The 22046-nt window shown below is 43.3% G+C and overlaps 1 protein-coding gene across 4 annotated transcripts in view; it reads right to left on the reverse strand.

Annotated features, from left to right (window-relative positions):
• Positions 1–22046, reverse strand: part of CACNA1H (calcium voltage-gated channel subunit alpha1 H) — a 710377-nt gene that overhangs the window by 177479 nt on the left and 510852 nt on the right. For all 4 annotated transcript variants that reach the window (XM_089656030.1, XM_089656029.1, XM_089656027.1 and 1 more), the window contains exon 11: positions 222–373. In XM_089656030.1, coding sequence (XP_089512156.1) covers positions 222–373 — 152 coding nt within the window. The remainder of the gene's footprint in view (positions 1–221; positions 374–22046) is intronic.

The following is a 22046-nucleotide window of genomic DNA, read 5'->3' on the forward strand; positions in this document are numbered from 1 at the left end:
AAACCAGAGTACCCAGAGGAAACCCACACAGGCATAGGGAGCACATGCAAACTCCAGGCAGGTGGTGCCGTTGTTGGGATTTGAACCAACAACCCGAGAACTGCCAGGCGGCCAATTACCCACTGTGCTGCCCCATGAGCCTGTTTGATATTGAAGTCCCAGCAGGACATTTCCTGTCTCACGTACAGTTCGTATTTCACAGCACAACACACACTAGTCACCTGATGACAACGATGATGCCGTCAAAGATGTTGTAGGGATTCTTGATGTAGCCGAAGATACCGAAGGCCAGGAGCTTGAGGAGCATCTCCAGGGCGAACATGCTGGTGAAGACGATGTTACTGATCTCCAGGGCATTGGTCAGCTCCTCCGGCTGGAATGACATCAAGAAACAAAACATCAGGCATACCGAAACCAAACTTCACCGAGACTGCCGGAGGCCAAGGACACTGGGAGGGGGGGAGAAGGAAGTGGAGGCCAGGGTAAAATGGAGGTGGGCATACAATGGAGGCCGGAGTAAAGGTTGAGGACACTGGGGGGGGAAATGGAGGCCAGGGTAAAATGGAGGTGGGGATACAATGGAGGCTAGAGTAAAGGCTGAGGACACTGGGAGGGGGGGAGAAGGAAGTGGAGGCCAGGGTAAAATGGAGGTGGGGATACAATAGAGGCCGGAGTAAAGACGGAGGTCAGCATGAAATGGAGGTACAGATACAACAGAGACCAGAGAAAATGGAGGTAGAAAAAAAAATAGAGGCTAGTGTAGAAAGGAGGTGGCGCAAACACAGGGGCCATTGTAAATTGGAGGCTCAGATACAACGAAGGTAAGGATAAAACAGAGGTGGAGATATAATAGAGGTCAGTGTAAAATGGAGATGAGGATAAATGGAGGCCATGTAAGATGGAGGTGGAGATATAATGGAGGTCTATATAAAAAGGAGGTAGAGCTAAGATGGAGGTCAGTCCAAATTGGAGGCTCAAATACAAAGGAGGCAAGGGTAAACCAGAGGTGGAGATATAATAGAGGTCTATATAAAAAGGAGGTAGAGCTAAGATGGAAATGAGTCCAAATTAGAGGCTCAGATACAAAGGAGGCAAGGGTAAAACAGAGGTGGAGATATAATAGAAGTCAGTGTAAAATGGTGGTGAGGATACAATGGAGGCTGGAGTAAAGATGGAGGTCAGCATGAACAACAGAGACCAGAGTAAAATGGAGGTAGATATAAAATAGAGGCTAGTGTAGAAAGGAGGTGGAGCAAACACAGGGGCCATTGTAAACTGGAGGCTCAGATACAATGGAGGCAAGGGTAAAATGAAAGTGGAGATAAAATGGAGGCCAGTGTAAAATGAAGATGGGAATAAATGGAGGCAATGTAAAATGAAGGTGGATATACAATAGAGGTCAGTATAAAATGGAAATATTGAGATATGACAGACACCAGAGTAAAATGGAGGTAGATATAAAATAGAGGCCAGTGTTAATTGAAGGGTGGGCAGAAAATAGAGGCCAGTGCAGGGGCAGACTGACCATTTGGAAACTTGGGCACTGCGCGAGGGCCCAGGGTCAGTAGGGGGCCCCATGAGATGCCCCTGGTACCTTTTTCATAGGCTTTTTTGAGTTTGGGCAAAGACACAGGGGCCCCATGATCCCCTATTGCCCAAGGGCCCCATGAGTTGTCAGTCCGCCCCTGGGCCAGTGTGATAAGGGGATGCAGAAAACAATGGAGGCCTATGTAAAATGGAGGTACCGATAAAACGAAGGGGGGTCTGCAGTGAAGGTATAGATAACATGTAGGTCACTAAAAAAAAATGGATTATAGAAAATAAGTGTAAAGATGAACAAAAAAAAAAGGACATAATGAAGGAAGTCCCCGGCCTGTGACTGGGCAGTAAAAGAGCAGCACCAGACCAATCAGTTCTCTCCTTTGCTCTCTCCACCTGTCAGCGTGTTCCCTATCAGCACACCCGATTGGCTCTGACAGCTGCCCCACCCTCCTCTGTACAGTGATAATACGGGGCGGACGCAGACATGAACTAGTTCCATTTCACAAAACATGGAATTCTTTTCTGATGAACACATTTATGTCTTTGTGCTGCAATATCCGGCTTTCAGGCGCTGGGAGTCAGATGGAGGATAATTAGTAACTTCTATCCCATCACCAGCCGGCTGAGCGAAATGTCTGATTTGTGACCTTGATGGCCGGCGATGGAGCGCAGTGTAGATCCGGCTGTCCGCAGACTAATGTGAGGAGTATAATGTGTGCCGCATGAGGATTGAGCCAGTAATGAAGCATACACTTCGCACAACTCAGCCTGTTCCTCGCAGTCTGGAGAGGAGCGTCCTGGCGGTCGGATCACTTCGCTCTTTTCAGAGCGCGACACGTCCTCCATGAAGGAGTGAAGTCTGCCGGAGTGTGAAGAAGCTAATTAGGTGCCCAGCGGCTTGGCCGAGGTTCAGTGCTGCTATGTATACACTTTGGTCTGCGCGGTGGGCGGACGGGACGTGGCTCGGGTCCACGGACGGGCGGTAGAACTAACACCGCCGCCTGCGTCAGATATGGCGCCTTAGCTCAAGTTCACCTTTATTGTTTTATTTTCAAGTTCACCTTTTATTTATTTTTTTTCAAGTTCACCTTTTATATTTCTTTTTCAAGTTCACCTTTTTAATTTTTTTTTTCAAGTTCACCTTTTTTATTTATTTTTTTTCAAGTTCATCTTTTTTATTTTTTTTTTCAAGCTCACCTTTTTTATTTTTATTTTTTTCAAGTTCACTTTTTTTATTCTTTTTTTTCAAGTTCACTGTTTTTATCCCTTTTTTCAAGTTCACCTTTTTTATTCTTTTTTTTCAAGTTCACCGTTTTTATCCCTTTTTTCAAGTTCACCTTTTTTATTCTTTTTTTACAAGTTCACCTTTTTTATTTTTTTTTTTTTCAAGTTCACCTTTTTTATTCTTTTTTTACAAGTTCACCTTTTTTATTTATTTATTTTTTTCAAGTTCACCTTTTTTATTTATTTATTTTTTTCAAGTTCACCTTTTTTATTCTTTTTTTACAAGTTTACCTTTTTTATTTATTTTCAAGTTCACCTTTTTTATTTTTTTTTTCAAATTCACCTATTTTATTTTTTTTTTCAAGTTCACCTTTTTTTTTTTCAAGTTCACCTTTTTATTTTTTTCAAGTTCACCTTTTTTATTTATTTTTTTTCAAGTTCACCTTTTTAATTTTTTTTTTTTTTAAGTTCACCTTTAGTTCAAAAGAGTTTAAAACTCCTCATCATCACTTTATTATTAAAATACTAAAACCACTCATTATACATAGAAAAACAAACTAAAAAAAAAAAATACGACCACCCCCCCAGGTTTTAGATACACCGTGATTATACCAATCAATACAGCATTATAGTGCAACCAGTGCTGGTGCAAGGGTGTCCAGGGCCAAGATGAGGAACCATGCCCCCCTCCCATCCTCTGCACCCCACCGTCCCACTATCACTGAAAGGAAAAAATGTTCCGGCATTGGTGGTGTCACTGAAAGGACAATGTCCCTGAGTCAGTGGTGTCACTGGAAGGAAAAAATGTCCCTCAGTTATCAGTGTCAAAGGAAGAAAAAAATGTCCCTATGTCAGTGGTGTCACTGGAAAAAGAAAATGCCCTTGTGTCAGTGCTGTCACTTAAAGGTAAAATGTCCCTGAGTCAGTGGTGTCACTGGAAGGTAAAATGTCCCTGAGTCAGTGGTGTCACTGGAAGATAAAATGTCCCTGAGTCAGTGGTGTCACTGGAAGGTAAAATGTCCCTGAGTCAGTGGTGTCACTTAAAGGTAAAATGTTCCTGAGTCAGTGGTGTCACTGGAAAGAAAAAATGTCCCTGAGTTATCAGTGTCAAAGGAAAAAGAAAATGCCCTTGTGTCAGTGGTGTCACTGGAAGAAGAAAATGCCCTTGTGTCAGTGGTGTCACTGGAAGAAGAAAATGCCCTTGTGTCAGTGGTGTCACTGGAAGAAGAAAATGCCCTTGTGTCACTGGTGTCACTGGAAGAGGAAAATGCCCTTGTGTCAGTGGTGTCACTGGAAGAAAATGCCCTTGTGGCAGTGGTGTCACTGGAAGAAGAAAATGCCCTTGTGTCAGTGGTGTCACTTAAAGGTAAAATGTTCCTGAGTCAGTGGTGTCACTGGAAGGTAAAATGTCCCTGAGTCAGTGGTGTCACTGGAAGATAAAATGTCCCTGAGTCAGTGGTGTCACTGGAAGGTAAAATGTCCCTGAGTCAGTGGTGTCACTGGAAGGTAAAATGTCCCTGAGTCAGTGGTGTCACTTAAAGGTAAAATGTTCCTGAGTCAGTGGTGTCACTGGAAAGAAAAAATGTCCCTGAGTTATCAGTGTCAAAGGAAAAAGAAAATGCCCTTGTGTCAGTGGTGTCACTGGAAGAAGAAAATGCCCTTGTGTCAGTGGTGTCACTGGAAGAAGAAAATGCCCTTGTGTCAGTGGTGTCACTGGAAGAAGAAAATGCCCTTGTGTCACTGGTGTCACTGGAAGAGGAAAATGCCCTTGTGTCAGTGGTGTCACTGGAAGAAAATGCCCTTGTGGCAGTGGTGTCACTGGAAGAAGAAAATGCCCTTGTGTCAGTGGTGTCACTTAAAGGTAAAATGTTCCTGAGTCAGTGGTGTCACTGGAAGGAAAAAATGTCCCTGAGTTATCAGTGTCAAAGGAAGAAAAAAATGCCCTTGTGTCAGTGGTGTCACTTAAAGGTAAAATGTCCCTGAGTCAGTGGTGTCACTGGAAGGAAAAAATGTCCCTGAGTTATCAGTGTCAAAGGAAGAAAAAAATGTCCCTGTGTCAGTGGTGTCACTTAAAGGTAAAATGTCCCTGAGTCAGTGGTGTCACTGGAAGCAAAAAATTCCCTTCTGTCAGTGTTGTCACCCTCAAAACACGTTGAATATCTTTTTGCCCCGCTTGTTGTAACCAGTTGAAAGACCTTGGAAGGGTTTTTCATTTAGCGCTCTCTTTGACCTATGACACTGGGGTTGTGCTGTGTGGCAGAGCTGTGTAAACCTCAGGACTGGATGAACAGCAATGCAATCCTGTAAAGTCGTTCCCGTCTCTGTATGTAATCGGTGCGTTTAGCCGTTCGCCTGGTGCTCAGTATAAAATGGTTTTCTATGGGCCCCCTGTTCCTGGATACGGAATTCTGCGGATTACCTTCTCTGCGGATAAATAATCTCCCTAGATAAAGCGGTTTATTGTTCCTGTTTCCCGATACAAAAACGCTGCCCAATTAAAGCATAAATAATAGCAAAAAATCCCCCAAAAAAACAAACCGCACAAGACAAAGCCAACACTTCGGCAATGAAATCCGCTGAAACGCGCCGATCTGCTTACCCTGCCGTTTAATGAAAGGCGTCTCTTCGCGGAGTCGATAAAGCTTTCCTTTGAAGCTCCTGATAACCTCTTTTCTTCCCTTCTCTCTCTCCTTTTATTTTTTTTTCTCCCCGGTTTGATTCTGCCGTTTAATAATCACACGGCATTCGGCAAAGTAACTTTCTACCTGCCTTCAAAGTGACAGGAAAGTCATTTGGAAGAAAGATGGGGAGCGATATAAATTGGATTGTGCCTGGAGATTTAGGGAGGGGAGAGGAAGGCGGCGCGGCTCCCCGTGTAATCTCTGTGTTTTCACGCAATGTAAACCGCTGTTGGTTTTAGCAAAACGTTTTTTATTGACAATCCGATACAGGCAGGCAGTAAGGCATAAATACCGGGAAATATATTGGCCGCCGACCCGCCTGGAGAAAAAATATGGCTGCATTATGCTGCTCTTCCTCTGAATGACTTTCAATGATACAATAGTTACCTTTAGAGTGGTTTATCTTCACCAGTGGCTTGAGGTGCACATGCGGCTCTCGGCTCCCTTTCGTGTCGCTTGCAGCAGAGTCAGCACACTTAGTACTGCCGGTTAGCACAATTGTGGAAGCATTGATTTGTAAAGCGGTTGTGATGGCAAATTGGCAATCATTTCTATCAGTCTCTTGTAACATCTGACTGTCCCCTGTCTCCAACCACTCCTATAGAGCGTCTGCAGTCTCTGACCATCTCCTATTATATGCCTTCAGAGACTGATCATCTACTGGAACATGTCCACAATCTCTATCACTTTAGTATGCCCGCAGTCTCTGACCATCTCCTGTAGCATTCCTGCAGTCTCTGACCATCTCTTGTAGCATTCCTGCAGTCTCTGGCCATCTCCTGTAGCATTCCTGCAGTCTCTGACCATCTCCTGTAGCATTCCTGCAGTCTCTGACCATCTCCTGTAGCATTCCTGCAGTTTCAGATCATCTCTTGTAGCATTCCTGCAGTCTCTGACCATCTCCTGTAGCATTCCTGCAGTCTCAGATCATCTCTTGTAGCATTCCTGCAGTCTCTGACCATCTCTTGTAGCATTCCTGCAGTCTCAGACCATCTCTTGTAGCATTCCTGCAGTCTCTGACCATCTCCTGTAGCATTCCTGCAGTCTCTGACCATCTCCTGTAGCATTCCTGCAGTCTCTGACCATCTCCTGTAGCATTCCTGCAGTCTCAGACCATCTCTTGTAGCATTCCTGCAGTCTCAGACCATCTCCTGTAGCATTCCTGCAGTCTCTGACCATCTCCTGTAGCATTCCTGCAGTCTCAGATCATCTCTTGTAGCATTCCTGCAGTCTCTGACCATCTCCTGTAGCATTCCTGCAGTCTCAGACCATCTCCTGTAGCATTCCTGCAGTCTCTGACCATCTCATGTAGCATTCCTGCAGTCTATGACCATCTCCTGTAGCATTCCTGCAGTCTCTGGCCATCTCCTGTAGCATTCCTGCAGTCTCTGACCATCTCCTATAATAGGAATGCAGTCTCTGATCATCTGTTGTAACACACTGCAGTCTCGGACCATCTCCTATAATAGGAATGCAGTCTCTGGTTATCTGTTGCAACATGCTGCAGTCTCTGACCATCTTCTGTAGTATTTCTGTATTCGATGAACATCTCCTGTAGCATACCTGCTGTCTCTGACCATATCTTGTAACATGCACTTATTCCCTGGCCATCTGCTGTAACGTGGCCTTAGTTTCTGACATCTACTGAAGCATGTCTACATTCTCTGACCATCTACAATAACATTCCCTTAGTCTCTGATCATCTCCTGTAACATATTCTTAGTCTCCATCACCTGTAACATGTCCTTAGACTCTGACCATCTCCTGTAACATGCCCTTATGCAGGCCGTAGACGGGTCGAAAATTGGCCGATTTTTCGGCCGGAAAAAAAATCGGCCGATTTTCACACCGTTAGTGGGTTAATTGGTCGGCTGTTTTTCAGGGTTTTGGCACATTTTTTTTATCGGTGAAGTTGGAAAAAAATCGGCTGATTTTGCCGATCGCCCGATTTTCCCGGCAATGATGGACAAATCGGCCGATCCTTTTGCTGATAAAAAATCTGCGTATGAGCCGTGACCTGCAAGAAGAAGAAAAAGAAGAAGAAGAAAAGAAGAAGAAGAAAAAGAAGAAGAATTATAAGAATTCCAGTCCGCTATTATATTTGACATGAAAAAGTATTGCGGTTGCAACAATGTATCTATTTGTATCCGAATAAAAACATCTGTATCCGAAATGGATACAAATAGATACATTGTTGCAACCGCAATACTTTTTCATGTCAAATATAATAGCGGAGCTCTCTGCAGGGACAGAAGTAATTAAATGCCGGCCGCAGACGGGACGAAAATCAGCACATTTTTTTTACCGTTGGTGGTAACGTCGGCCTATTGAACGACCGATTTTTGACCATCTCCTATAACACGCCCTTAGTCTCTGACCATCTCCTATAACATGTCCTTTCTCTCTGACAATCTTCTGTAACACAGCCTCTGAGTATCATCTGTAGTATGACAGAAGTCAAAAAGGTAGTTGTGATTGTACACAGCGGGAGTCTGTAAGCAGGTCCCAGCCAATGATTCATGTCTGGGGCCTGCTGATCAGCTGTGTCAAATCACAGCCCAGAGCCCTGTGTTGACAATCAACACATGGCTCTGTACAGCAAAGCAAGGATAAGAAACAGAGAGATCTCTTAGTAAAAACAGCACACTTTACACATATTACACATACATAGGCACATTTTTAACCCCTTGATCACCCTAGATGTTAAACCCTTCCCACCTGGTGTCAATAGTACAGTGACTGGGGTTAATATCATCCCTGATCACTCTATTAATGCCACTGGTGATGTCAGTGGCAGTTAGTGTCAAATTGCCTGCCGCACTATCACAGTCCCATTATAAGTCGCTGTTCACCGCCATAAGTATAAAAAAAAATATGAATACTCCAGTATATATATCATAGTTTGTAGCAAACCAATCAATACACACTTGTTTACCAAAGACATGTAGCAGAATACCTTTCAGACAAAAATTTATGAAGAAGTTGTTTTTTTTTAATTGGATATGTTTTATAGCAGAAAGTAAAAAATATATATTTTTTAATTTTCAGTCTCTTTTTTGTTTATATTGCAAAAAATGGTGCTCAAATAGCACCAAAAGAAAGCTCTATTTGTGTGAAAAAATTATATAAATTTTGTTTGGCTACAGCATTGCATGACAATTACCAGTTAAATTGTTACTAAAACCCGGACCCTGCATTCACTATATCTAGTGTCCCCGGACCCTGCATTCACTATATCTGGTCTCCCCGGACCCTGCCTTCACTATATCTGGTCTCCCCGGACCCTGCATTCACTATATCTAGTCTCCCCGGACCCTGCATTCACTATATCCGGTCTCCCCTGACCCTGCCTTCACTATATCTGGTCTCCCGGACCCTGCATTCACTATATCTGGTCTCCCCAGACCCTGCATTCACTATATCTGGTCTCCCCGGACCCTGCATTCACTATATTCGCTCTCCCCGGATCCTGCATTCACTATATCCTCTCTCCCCGGAACCTGCATTCACTATATCTGGTCTCCCCGGACCCTGCATTCACTATATCCGGTCTCCCCGGACCCTGCATTCACTATATCCGGCCTCCCTGCACACTGCATTTACTATATCTGGTCTCCCCGGACCCTGCATTCACTATATCTGGTCTCCCCGAACCCTGCATTCACTATATCTGGTCTTCCCGGACCCTGCATTCACTATATCCGGTCTCCCTGGACCCTGCATTCACTATATCCGGTCTCCCTGGACCATGCATTCAGTATATCTGGTCTTCCCTGGACCCTGCATTCACTATATCAGGTCTTCCCGGACCCTGCATTCACTATATCTGGTCTTCCCTGGACCCTGCATTCACTATATCTGGTCTTCCGGACCCTGCATTCACTATATCTGGTCTCCCCGGACCCTGCATTCACTATATTCGCTCTCCCCGAATCCTGCATTCACTATATCCGCTCTCCCCGGAACCTGCATTCACTATATCTGGTCTCCCCGGACCCTGCATTCACTATATCCGGTCTCCCCGGACCCTGCATTCACTATATCCGGCCTCCCTGCACACTGCATTTACTATATCTGGTCTCCCCGGACCCTGCATTCACTATATCTGGTCTCCCTGAACCCTGCATTCACTATATCTGGTCTTCCCGGACCCTGCATTCACTATATCCGGTCTCCCTGGACCCTGCATTCACTATATCCGGTCTCCCTGGACCATGCATTCACTATATCTGGTCTTCCCTGGACCCTGCATTCACTATATCAGGTCTTCCCGGACCCTGCATTCACTATATCTGGTCTTCCCTGGACCCTGCATTCACTATATCTGGTCTTCCAGACCCTGCATTCACTATATCTGGTCTCCCCGGACCCTGCATTCACTATATCAGGTCTCCCACAGTACACACAACATGGAAATGCAATTATTTTAGTAACTATAAACTGCTAAATACCTTTTCTCATCAGCAGTTAGAGCAGTCTTGTGACTTCTATCAGTCGCTAGCAGAACACTGGTTAAAGCTTGTAGGAGGAGTTTTCTTTCTGCTCTAGGAGGATGCAGAACCCCCGACCACTGTCTGGACTGTGGTGATCACATGCACTCTCCCAATAAAAAAAAACCCTCTCTAGCAATACAAACCAGACTGAGAATGTGCAGAGTGACTCCACACCATATGCCTTATCAGGAGATAAGAGGGGGTACTGGGAGAAGGGGAGGAGCAGAGAAGACAGGATCAAACAGTGTTTTTACACAATGCAGAGGATTAACCCCTTAGGTTCTACAGTGAGTATAACAAGCATGCTTTACTGCATATACAGACTGATTGTACTGTTGTGGGTTTAGTAACACTTTAAAGTAACAGTAAATAGGAAAAAATGGGCTGGTCATGAATGGGGTAAAACTTTCCGGAGCTGAAGTGGATAATAATTGTAGCAAAAATTGTAATCAATCCATGTTCAGAACAATCAAGAGATCAACCAGCAGATGGAGAGTCTGTCTCGGAGGTTGTGGAGACATGGGGTCGCCAAGAAGTCGCCCAATGGGTGGAGATCAATGGGTAAATATGGCGAACGCACCCGACCAGAAAGAACGCAGAAATCCATGGTAACCACAAATACAAGACCAAGGTAATGTGAACCACCTGGTAAAAAAAGTGCAAAATAAGAAATGCCAGCAATTTATTCATGAGAATTAAGCGAAAGGTCCGCTTTATGACGTGAGCCACCATTTTGTGACACAGATGGTCCTTTGGTAAATGAAAATAAATACAGCTCAGGACCAGTGATTTCCAATCATATAATAAAAACCTTGGTCGTATTTACGCAGTAGCCAGAAAGATCAATGGCGCCAATGGCCTCACGTCTGTGTGCCCAAAATGGCCGCCTCATCCATGCAAGAAAAGAAGTCAGAGAAAACGTTCCCTTCTCAGCGCTCCATACTGCGATTTAACCTCCAAAACAATGCTGTTTACCTAATGGGTTCATTAATAAGTCATTTTACCTCATGCCCGTGATAATATTGATTGAAATTTGCCTCAAGCAACAAAAACCCTTCTAGAATGCACAACATTTTACCTCACAACTTTGCTCAAACTTCTAATGGTGACATTCCCATTACGGCCCCGCCGCCGCCGCGTTCCTCAATCACACATAATCACGCAGATCACCTTGTTGGAGTTTTGATTGAGGGCAGGTTTGTTTAAAATGCACTGTGGGCGTACAAAGCACGAAACACTCGGAGCGGGGCCCCGCTAAATCTCTCCTCGTCTCTAAAAATTCTTCTTTGAGGAACACTATTAATTTCCATATATCAACATATATGAATGTAAACTATCTGTTTATGAGATTTCCTTTTTATCAGAAAGGCATGCAGGGAAATTGCCGGGGATTTTTTTTAAGGAGCGCATTAGCATTAGATAACAGCGTGCGGTTTAGCTCAGTCATTCCAATTAAAAGCGGCAAGAGCACATCATAAGGTTAGCGCTGCGTGATGGGCGGACACGGGTTAAAGTGCACCTGTAGTTTTGGAGAATTTTGTTTTTTAAAGCTGACTTCCGGCCTTCCCTTCAGTCTTGCACAGTTGTACCGACTCCTCTCCTGGACTGAAATGGCCTCCTCTGATTTCACTGCACATTGTGAGCTCCTCACAACATGCATTAGAAGATGGAGCAAATTGGATAGAGCCCGTCTCATTTCCTGGCTGGAGAGCATCCAGAACCATCTTCTCCTCTCCCAAGGAACTCCAGCTGATGTGCACCTTGGGGGTGGCGTCCTGGGGTACCAGAAAAACTCTATGGGTTTGGATAGAGCCCGTCTCATTTCCTGGCTGGAGAGCATCCTGAACCATCTTCTCCTCTCCCAAGGAACTCCAGCTCATGTGCACCCTGGGGGTGGCGTCCTGGGGTACCAGAAAAACTCTATGGGTTTGGATAGATCCCGTCTCTTTTCCTGGCTGGAGAGCATCCAGAACCATCTTCTCCTCTCCCAAGGAACTCCGCTGATGTGCACCTTGGGGGTGGCGTCCTGGGGTACCAGAAAAACTCTATGGGTTTGGATACAGCCGTCTCATTTCCTGGCTGGACATCATCCTGAACCATCTTCTCCTCTCCCAAGGAACTCCAGCTGATGTGCACCCTAGGGGTGGTTGCGTCCTGGGTACCAGAAAAACTCTATGGGTTTGGATAGAGCCCGTCTCATTTCCTGGCTGGAGAGCATCCAGAACCATCTTCTTCTCTCCCAAAGAACCCCGCTGATGTGCACCTTGGGGGTGGCGTCCTGGGGTACCAGAAAAACTCTATGGGTTTGGATACAGCCCATCTCATTTCCTGGCTGGAGAGCATCCTGAACCATCTTCTCCTCTCCCAAGGAACTCCAGCTGATGTGCACCCTGGGGGTGGTTGCGTCCTGGGGTACCAGAAAAACTCTATGGGTTTGGATAGAACCCGTCTCATTTCCTGGCTGGACATCATCCTGAACCATCTTCTCCTCTCCCAAGGAACTCCAGCTGATGTGCACCCTGGGGGTGGTTATGTCCTCGGGTACCAGAAAAACTCTATGGGTTTGGATAGATCCCGTCTCTTTTCCTGGCTGGAGAGCATCCAGAACCATCTTCTCCTCTCCCAAGGAACTCCGCTGATGTGCACCTTGGGGGTGGCGTCCTGGGGTACCAGAAAAACTCTATGGGTTTGGATACAGCCGTCTCATTTCCTGGCTGGACATCATCCTGAACCATCTTCTCCTCTCCCAAGGAACGCCAGCTGATGTGCACCCTAGGGGTGGTTGCGTCCTGGGTACCAGAAAAACTCTATGGGTTTGGATAGAGCCCGTCTCATTTCCTGGCTGGAGAGCATCCAGAATCATCTTCTTCTCTCCCAAAGAACCCCGCTGATGTGCACCTTGGGGGTGGCGTCCTGGGGTACCAGAAAAACTCTATGGGTTTGGATACAGCCCATCTCATTTCCTGGCTGGAGAGCATCCTGAACCATCTTCTCCTCTCCCAAGGAACTCCAGCTGATGTGCACCCTGGGGGTGGCGTCCTGGGGTACCAGAAAAACTCTATGGGTTTGGATACAGCCCCTCTCATTTCCTGGCTGGAGAGCATCCTGAACCATCTTCTCCTCTCCCAAGGAACCCCAGCTGATGTGCAACCTAGGGGTGGCGTCCTGGGGTACCAGAAAAACTCTATTTTTAAAAAAACTCTTCACCATTGGTCATTACTGTCATTAACCATTTGCATAATGACCACTTCTCCAGTTACCAGGGTAAATGCAGGCAGGTGCCTAAATTGTTATTACTGTCATTTGAGGGTTTAACACCTGGTGACTGGTGGGTTACTACTCTGTGGTGGCCTGTGTTGATTACCACAGTAGGGTTATTTAAGTATGATTGAGCAAAGCTAGAGGGGAGGTTGTTCTTGGTTGTGAAAGTGAGAAGAAGAGCTGCATTTAAGTGGGGTTACCCTTTGGTGGGGACCTGAAACGGGACTCAGATAAGTTACCACTGGTGGGCAACTATTACAAGCCAAAGGTATAATACACCGCAGCATAGCCCAAGACCAGCCTAATGGTTAAGGAGGAACACTGCTCCTTTATTAACATGTTGCATTGCCATGTGTTTGATGAAAAAACTGTCCTGTGAAGATGGAAAGGAACTGTTACTCATATGCCTTTATTCAAGCAGAGAGAGTTCGGATTTAATAACAAAGACTGGTCTGGTGTATTGCAAACAGTCTACTCCTCCAGAGTATGGGAACAAGGAATGAATGGTAAACCTTAATTCTAACATTATGGGAGCTTCTGTTGAAGAAGTGGATCGGAGGCTGTATGGTCTTCCCTTCTAAGTATCAGGAACCCTAAGTTAGGGCCCTCTGCATAACAAAGCCCTTCTATGGACTGGGCCTGGGCCAAGGGTGTGCGAGGCCCTGCAAAGTATACAGCTGTTTCCCTCCATGCCTTCAAATAAAGAGTAACACGTGTCAAAGAACTAGCAGAGGAAACTCAGTGTTTAATGCTATATCCCTTAAAATGATTTTGTGGTCAGTACCGGGACAGGTGTCACTGGCAGGTGAAAAGACGTTATCCTCCCAACGTGTGGCCCAGTGTAGTACTTTGGCCTCCAGCCACATAGGGTGCTAAAGCAATTTCATCAAACTTTAATATAAAAATTAACTGATGGCATGTGGTTACCCTGTGCTGCAAGCATACAGGTGACCTAACCTGTCCATTAATGCAAAGAGTCTTTTTAAAAACATTAAAAGTTAATTATTTTTTAATGATTATATAACATTTCTGTGTTTAGATCTACTTTAAACTAAGGTCCACTTTAAGCCGCCATTTACATTCTGTTTGCATTTAACAATATGTGATAATAAACACATAACTGCATCAATAAGCATGAAAAAATATATGGTCGCACCACAAAAAGATTTTCTGATCATATATTCTAATCATATATTACATATCTGCATATTACAATGCACTGACATCTCTTAAGTTCCCAATTAAATGACACTACAGTTTTGCTTTAAATCTTGCAAATAAAAAAACTTGTTTAATGGGATTTTAACTTCCCTGAGTGCTGTGCAGAGAACTCGGCATAATGTCTTTCATCCCTGAGCCAAGCTGCCAGCCGTTAATGAAGTAGCCTGGAAATGAGAGTCAATACACAGCAGGGACAAACGTCTGCGGGAGTCATGATTGACATGTAATGAGATGTGTAGGCCCTAAACTAGCGCACATTAAGTCTGGGTGGCTGCAGCCTGGTGGGTCCTCTGTGTAGTCAATGGAATGGGAGCCTGACGTGAGGAGCAACTAGAAACATGGCAAGTTTTGAAACATGCCACTAATCTCACACACACTTTTAAAACAGAGCTCTAGACAAAGATAAAAACAAAAAAATTAACAAGCCAATAAAAGATAAACAAAAACAGCCTTTACTGCAATACTCAACTGCAATGTACAGCTGTCCCACATAGTACTTCTTTTCTACCACAAGATGTCCTCAGTCTTCCAGCTTGAAGGACAGCCACTTCCTCCAAGCCTCCAGCCAGTGAATGGACAGTGAAAGGAGAAGCAGTGCAGGGATGAGCACACCTCTCTGTCATTCGGATCAAATACAAAGCTGTCTATAACTCTGCCCCAAACTAGATCACCGACCTAATATCCAAATACCACCCAAAACACACTCTCCGCTCCTCACAAGAGCTCATTCTCTCTAGTTCCCTGGTCTCCTCCTCCCATGCCCGCCTCCAGGACTTCTCCAGGGCATCACCCATCCTATGGAACTCCCTACCGCAATCCATCAGACTATCACCTACTCTCCTCTCCTTTAGGCGCACCCTGAAAACCCACCTCTTCAGGGAAGCCTACCCCGCCCTCTGCTAATTGCCAATCTCCTCCACTCTTCCTACCACTCCATCCCCCACAGCTATTCCTCCCGTACCACTATCCCCTCCCTCCTAGATTGTAAGCTCCAAGGAGCAGGGCCCTCGAACCCCTCGTGTTGTATTGTTATTGTACTGTCTCATGTATTGTCTCCCATTGTAATGTACAGCGCTGAGCGAACTGTTGACGCTATATAAATACTGTATAATAATAATAATAATTCTACTCTCTCCTCCTGTCAGCATGCTTCTTTTCAGCTCGTGTACACATTGGCTCATTGTACTGCTTTTTCCTTCTGCTGCATTGTACTGCAAGAGGTTGATACCACATCCAATTCAGGTACTTCCACTGCTTGTATATAGTAAAAATATATTTAATGATGCATTATTGAGTACAGATCTGCATTACTTTGTGTCTTCTACATCTGCTTGGAGTTCAGCTTTAACTCCAACTCTAGCCGAAATTTTTTACTAATTTTAGATAAGGTGGGGAAGTGGTGGGAACTCTGCCATCTTGTTATTGTTGCTTGAGGCCCCGTTTGGGAGAATCCCTCCCATTTCCTATTTGGTCACCAGAACAGGAAGTGGGTCTCTTCAACAGGGAAGCAGGTAACAGACTATAAAACTATTAAACTTGTGTTTCTGCCTGTGTCCTCTCTGGGAAGATTCAACTCACTTATTGTGTAGTCACCAAACAGGAAATGAGGGCAAAATCACCTCAACAAGGACACAGACAACAATTAATGCCTGACCAAACTGTAACCTTTCCCCATTCCACCCAAAATAAAAGCAGCTTTTAAATGACTTATTTACTGTCTCATAAATCACTATTTTTAAATTCAGCTAGCATAATTATTTGAAACCCGCCATTTCAATGAATTACCATACTGGCGCTGAACGCTGGAACAGGCCTTCTAAAAGCCATCACCTATGTACTCAGATAGCAGCAAATGGAGGTACTGTACTTAGGTGGACTTATAGGAGGGAAAATGAGATGTTTAGGTGGACCTGTGGTAGGGAGAACAGATAGATGGTTAAGGGAGATGCTTAGGTAGACCTATAAGAGGAAGGACAGAAAGATGGGAAGGAGAGATACTTAGATGGACCTATATGAGGGAGAACAGACAGGTCAGAAGAAGGTTAGGTGGTCCTATGGGATGGAGAACACATGGATGGTAAGGGCAAATGCCTAGGTGGACCTATAGGAGTTGGAACAGATGGATGGGAAGGAGAGATACTAAGGTGGACCTATAGCAGGGAGAACAGAAGGATGGGAAGGTGAGAAACCTATGAGGGCCTATAGGAGGGAGAACAGATAGGAAGGAGGGAGTGTCCTTTAGATGGACCTATAGGATGGAGAACATATGGATTGGAAAGGGAGATACTTAATTTGACCTATAGTAAGAAGAGCAGATGGATGGGCAGAGGATATACATAGGTGGACCCATAGAAGAGAAAAAAGACAGGTGGGAAGGGGAGATGCATAAGAGGAATTATGGGGGAGTGACAGATGGCAGGGAAGGGGAAATAGTTAGGAGGACCAATAGGAGTGAGAACAGATGGGCAGGACAGGGACCATTGGGGTGGTTGGATTACAAGATTTTGTCTGACACTTGTTTTGGCAGTTTAAATTAAGTATTTCATATACTACATCCAATAAGAGAAGACTTCCCTGTTAGAAAAACAGCTTAAATGCAAGGACACCCTCACTTTTGAGATCATTCCCTGTTGGGGCCACAGGATCTTACTTATCATTCTCTGCCTGGAGTTCATAAAGCGTTTACCCATTGAAGGCATACTTTTAAATGGCAGGTTGATAAATCCTGGAAAATCTCCAGCATGTAATTCATTATATGATCCCACATAAGGGAACAGGGACCTTAGGAAGGCTGTTGTTCATCAATGGAAGAGCAGATCAATGACTGGCCATATTGGAAGAGACCCCTGAAGTACCTCCATGTGGTTATTAAAGTATCTTAAGGGGTTTTTATAACTTTAGTTGAGAACTACAGTTCAAAAAACTGTACTGATACAATTTTCTGTTAGTTGAACATTCGTTGAGATTACAAAATGTCCTGTTTGGTCATCCTTGCTGCAATAGACAGCATTACCTCCTTAGAACAGAAGGTATTCAAATATCCTCCTTTTGTTACAAGATCAAAAAGGACAGAAGTAACTCAAAAGATTAATTTTCTAGTAATAAAATTCTGCTTGGAAAGGGTTAATCTGTTGATTCATTGGCTAATGGCTATTGTGCGTGAACAGAACATTAAGATTTATAAGGAAGGATCCATCTGGATATGAATGTGGAGCTTCTCCAGACTAAGCCGCACAGTCTTTTGTGGCTGTACACATTCAGCCCGGATTTGTGTATGAAGCAGCGGGCGATGGAGGGGGCTTAGCTGTATGTGCAAGAAGACGTGCAACAACACTGACGAAGAACTGATTAATTAGGGATTTTTTTAGATTCCCCAAAGTCGGTGAACTGAGATGTCCACAGATGTTTCCTATTCAAGTTGATTGCCACCTTAGTCTTGAATGTTTCAACAGTTTTACATGCTATCGTCTTTATGTATTTATAATAAAAAGTTGAGAAGTGGCTTTCTGTTATGGGTTTCAAACATCTGTTATATATTTTTTTAGTTTAGGACACAAATGAATTCTGTCCCACATCCCAATTTCTTCAAACGGCTCATAAGCGGTACAGTCTGTTTTCATAATGGTGACTCATGTCTAGCCGGCGGTTGTAAACAAGAGTTATTAATCCATATTTCTGCCTGACACTGGGGCACCTGGCATAAGAGATAGGGAAGAATACAATCTGTTTCCTCTGGTAAGTATGGATGCTGTAGAGATTTTGCTAACACAGCACCAACGAATGATAGGGGGCTTGTCTGATGGCCCCTGATAAATATTACAAAGTGAATTACTGGATACAGGTCTTGTACATTTATAGCTCTGCCATTTAGAATAGTGGAGCTTTAGATGGCTTACGTTGTTTGTGAATCCATAAGCCAGTATGTTGGGGGTTGGTGAAATCACAAGCTTTTTGATCTAACTTACTAGATCTATCAGCTAAAGAACTTCATGAAACAGCAAGATGAGTTTAGCTCAGTTCTAAAGAGTTCTAAAACACATGATCTGTGAAGTCATAAACCAGCAGCTTGATGGACAAAAGAAGACTTGGGTTCATATAATTAACTCAATGGGCTTTGGTTTGAGGAGCCACCAGGTCAGGGATTTGGTTTGTTAAAGAATCAGATGATGGACTTGGGTGAACAGAACACTTAACTGACTTGATTCGGGTTATGGACCCATTATCTGGTGGAGTGGGATAAGTAGAAACTTCACTTCACCTGACTTTACGCAGGTTCATGGAACCATCAGCTCCTCGATTTTACTGCTCTACATTTTTACTGCCAGTAAAAGATTAAATTAACTGTGTACTGTTAACTGGTCTTAAAAGAATATATATCAGGAAAAATATTATTTTCACCTGAATAAGTGTTTATTTTTTAACTTTCTCATCTCTCAGTCTTTGTCACCCTGGCCTTTTCTGCTGTTCTTATTGTCAAGGATAATTGTCATTGACATAGTCAAGGCTGGCAAAACTGAATTTACCACTAAAATTCCTGCCCACCAATGATTTTACTCATTGGACCAAAAGTTGTATTACTACACTTTTGTACATTTTTATAGTTTGTGTGCACACATTACAGTCCCTAAAAATTCATCTTGGTAGAAACAGCGATCCCCTTGATAACCCAGCCCCAGGGGTGTCTGATGTCCTTGCAGTGGTCAACTCCTTCTCACTCCATAATATAAATGTACACACTAAACTGAACCCAATGTGCATGTTTATGGGCTGATTGGCCAAGAGACAACAAGGAAAGAGGTTGGATTATGCCTGTACATTCAACAGCTTGCAGAGTAAGGTATGGCATACGTTGCTACCATAAATATGATACACTTCCTCTTGTCACTCCTAACAGCCATTTTTTCTTTATATGGGGTAGTTGTTTAGCCTCCTGCAGTAATTTTTGGGTTTTCTATTAAGCCTGTGACCCTTATGAGATACACTGGAGCATCTGGAGATCTTGGCAATTTGAAGATCTTGTGCTAGGTCGGATAATTGTTTTTATATTACTTGTAGGGGGCTACTGAACGTTTGGGAGAAATATGTTCTATTGGTCCTTGTTACTGTAAATTGAACTTGAACCTTCTTTTTGGTGAGGGGGCTGATGTATGGCCTTGAAACGCATTTTATGTGACAAATAATAAGTCTCTTTTTCATTATTCAATCTGCTCCTACTGCACATTCAACAGTTCTCTAATGTCCATGGTGGCCTTACAGTAAAGTAAAGTTGTTTTTGAGCTTGTAGATGTACAACCATGGAAAATAGAACTAAGGCTGGAGTTTTCCTTTAAACTGTTTAAATCCTTACATTCCTTGTGTAAATCACAGTGACACCAACCATTTAACATAATATACGATCATGGGAGTCAGCAGAGCATAGATGATAGGTACGCTTGTAAATAATACTGGGATGTCAACTGCCTGATTCACACTTCATGGCGTGGGGCACGTGTCGTGAGATGACAGATAGGGGAAAGGGTATTTGGTGACATAAAGCAGCAGATTAAAATGCCATGTTTACCCAGCAGTAAACACATAGTGAACAATGATATGAGTTATACGGTGCAAGATGAGATAGTCTGAGAACTCCCACTCAAGCTTCAGAAAAAAAATATCTTCCCACATCTAAATCAATTCCTTGTGCTTGGCGGTCAGGGCTATCTTGTAAAATCTGCTACTGTAGGATTAGGTTTATACCTATGTATGTTTTTTTTAAAGATTTTTAGTCACCAAACATCTTAAATAGTATACTGTACATTATGAAGGCAAAATATATATCCTATCTAGAGACAAGCAAATATTTTGTGCCCCAATCTACAAAGGCACAAATTGAAAGGATTTAGGTAAAATTCTAAAATTCTGTGAAATTTGGCCAATATTTTTTTTTGTTCATGTTTATTTTGTCGTTTTCTTAGTATTGCACAGCTTCCTACTCAGGATATGGGGTCAGGAACACATCCTGGAATTTATAGCCATATCAGCTTTAAAATGTTAAGGTCCAAGCACCTATACCTATTCTATTACCTAGAGTAGAGAATGGTCACAACAGCTGTAGATTTTTTTCTGCTGTTGGTGTTCAATCAGTCCTAAAAGTGAAAGAAAATCTATCAAAATTAAGGGGAAATCCCTCTTAGACAGTTGACACTGGAGCAGATGTTCCCACTGGACACCCTCTCTTATTCCAATGACAGTGGAACAGTGGAAATTTTGGTTTGACAACAATTCACACATTCAACCATGTGGCTAGAAGTTTTAACACATGTGCAGACCAAGATTGGGATTATGCAAACAGAACAAGGTGGTTCCTCAACTTTCTCCAAAGCTCAGTAGAACTGAGGAAGTGGCTTAGAAAATATATGCAAAGTCTTCATCATTATAGAACAAGCCTAGCTGAAAATGGCTATCTACTACTAGCTATAAACATGACCTGCATAAATCAGAACCTTCACAAACATTCTTCATCACTTTCTGTTCTAGCGACAATGGTCACCAAGGCAAACAGAAGGGATGAATCTCCCAGGTGGGACAACAGACAGCTATAGCAGCTCTGTGAACAATGGGGACCTTCAGAAAGCGGCTAGCCCAATAGAAACGTTCAGCTATCAGTCTCCTTATAAGTGGGTATTTTCTGTGTCTAATAAACTCTGCAATTCTATCTTTGAAAATGGATTTACACTGAGCCAGCATCCCAAAGATTGGGATTATGTAACTAGAACAGGATGGTTCTACACTTTTCAAACCTCTTATCCTGTTCTTGGAAGTCAATATTTGTCTTGACACATTACATGGTGCTTGGGTTAAGGGGTCTGTGCCACCTTTGTGGATATAAATGCTAAGGTATGTTTTCTGAAACTCATTAGAATTGAAGAGGAGTCTTCGAAAATATACAAAACATCTTCAACATTACAGAACCATGAACTGGATAAATCAGGACCTTCACAGACATTCTCATCACTTTCTGCCCTGGTGACAAAAGAAAGGGTGAATCTCCCGAAAGGGGAAACAAGCACTCTCACAGGGTGTCTAACCATCCAAAAAAAAATAAGTTTTGGTTTTAGGTACACTTTAAAGATCCTAATTAAAAGGTATGCGCTAATAACAAACTTATACAAAGGTGTATATCATCATCCAAAAAAACATTTAGTGTTTTAAATAAATAATTATAGTGTCCAAACATAAATTAGTGTCCAAAAAAAAAATATATTAGTGTCCAAAAATATATATATATACAGTCATGGCCGAAATTGTTGGCACCCTTGATATTTTTCCTGAAAATCATGTATTTCTCACGAAACGTATTGCATTAACACATGTTTTGCTATACACATGTTTATTCCCTTTGTGTGTATTGGGACAAAACAAAAAAAGGGAGGAAAGAAAGCAAATTCGACATAATGTCACACAAACCTCCAAAAATGGGCTGGACAAAAGTATTGGCACCCTTTCACAACTGCGGATAAATAAGAATGTTACAAGCATGTGATGCTCCTGTAAACTCACCTGGGGCAAGTAACAGGTGTGGGCAATATAGAAATCACACCTGAAAGCAGATAAAAAGGAGAGACGTTCACTTAACCTTTGCATT

Source organism: Staurois parvus, unplaced genomic scaffold (genome assembly GCF_062004578.1).
Source record: "Staurois parvus isolate SC_StPar_1 unplaced genomic scaffold, SC_StPar_1.0 ptg000882l, whole genome shotgun sequence".
NCBI classification, from domain to species: Eukaryota; Metazoa; Chordata; class Amphibia; order Anura; family Ranidae; genus Staurois; species Staurois parvus.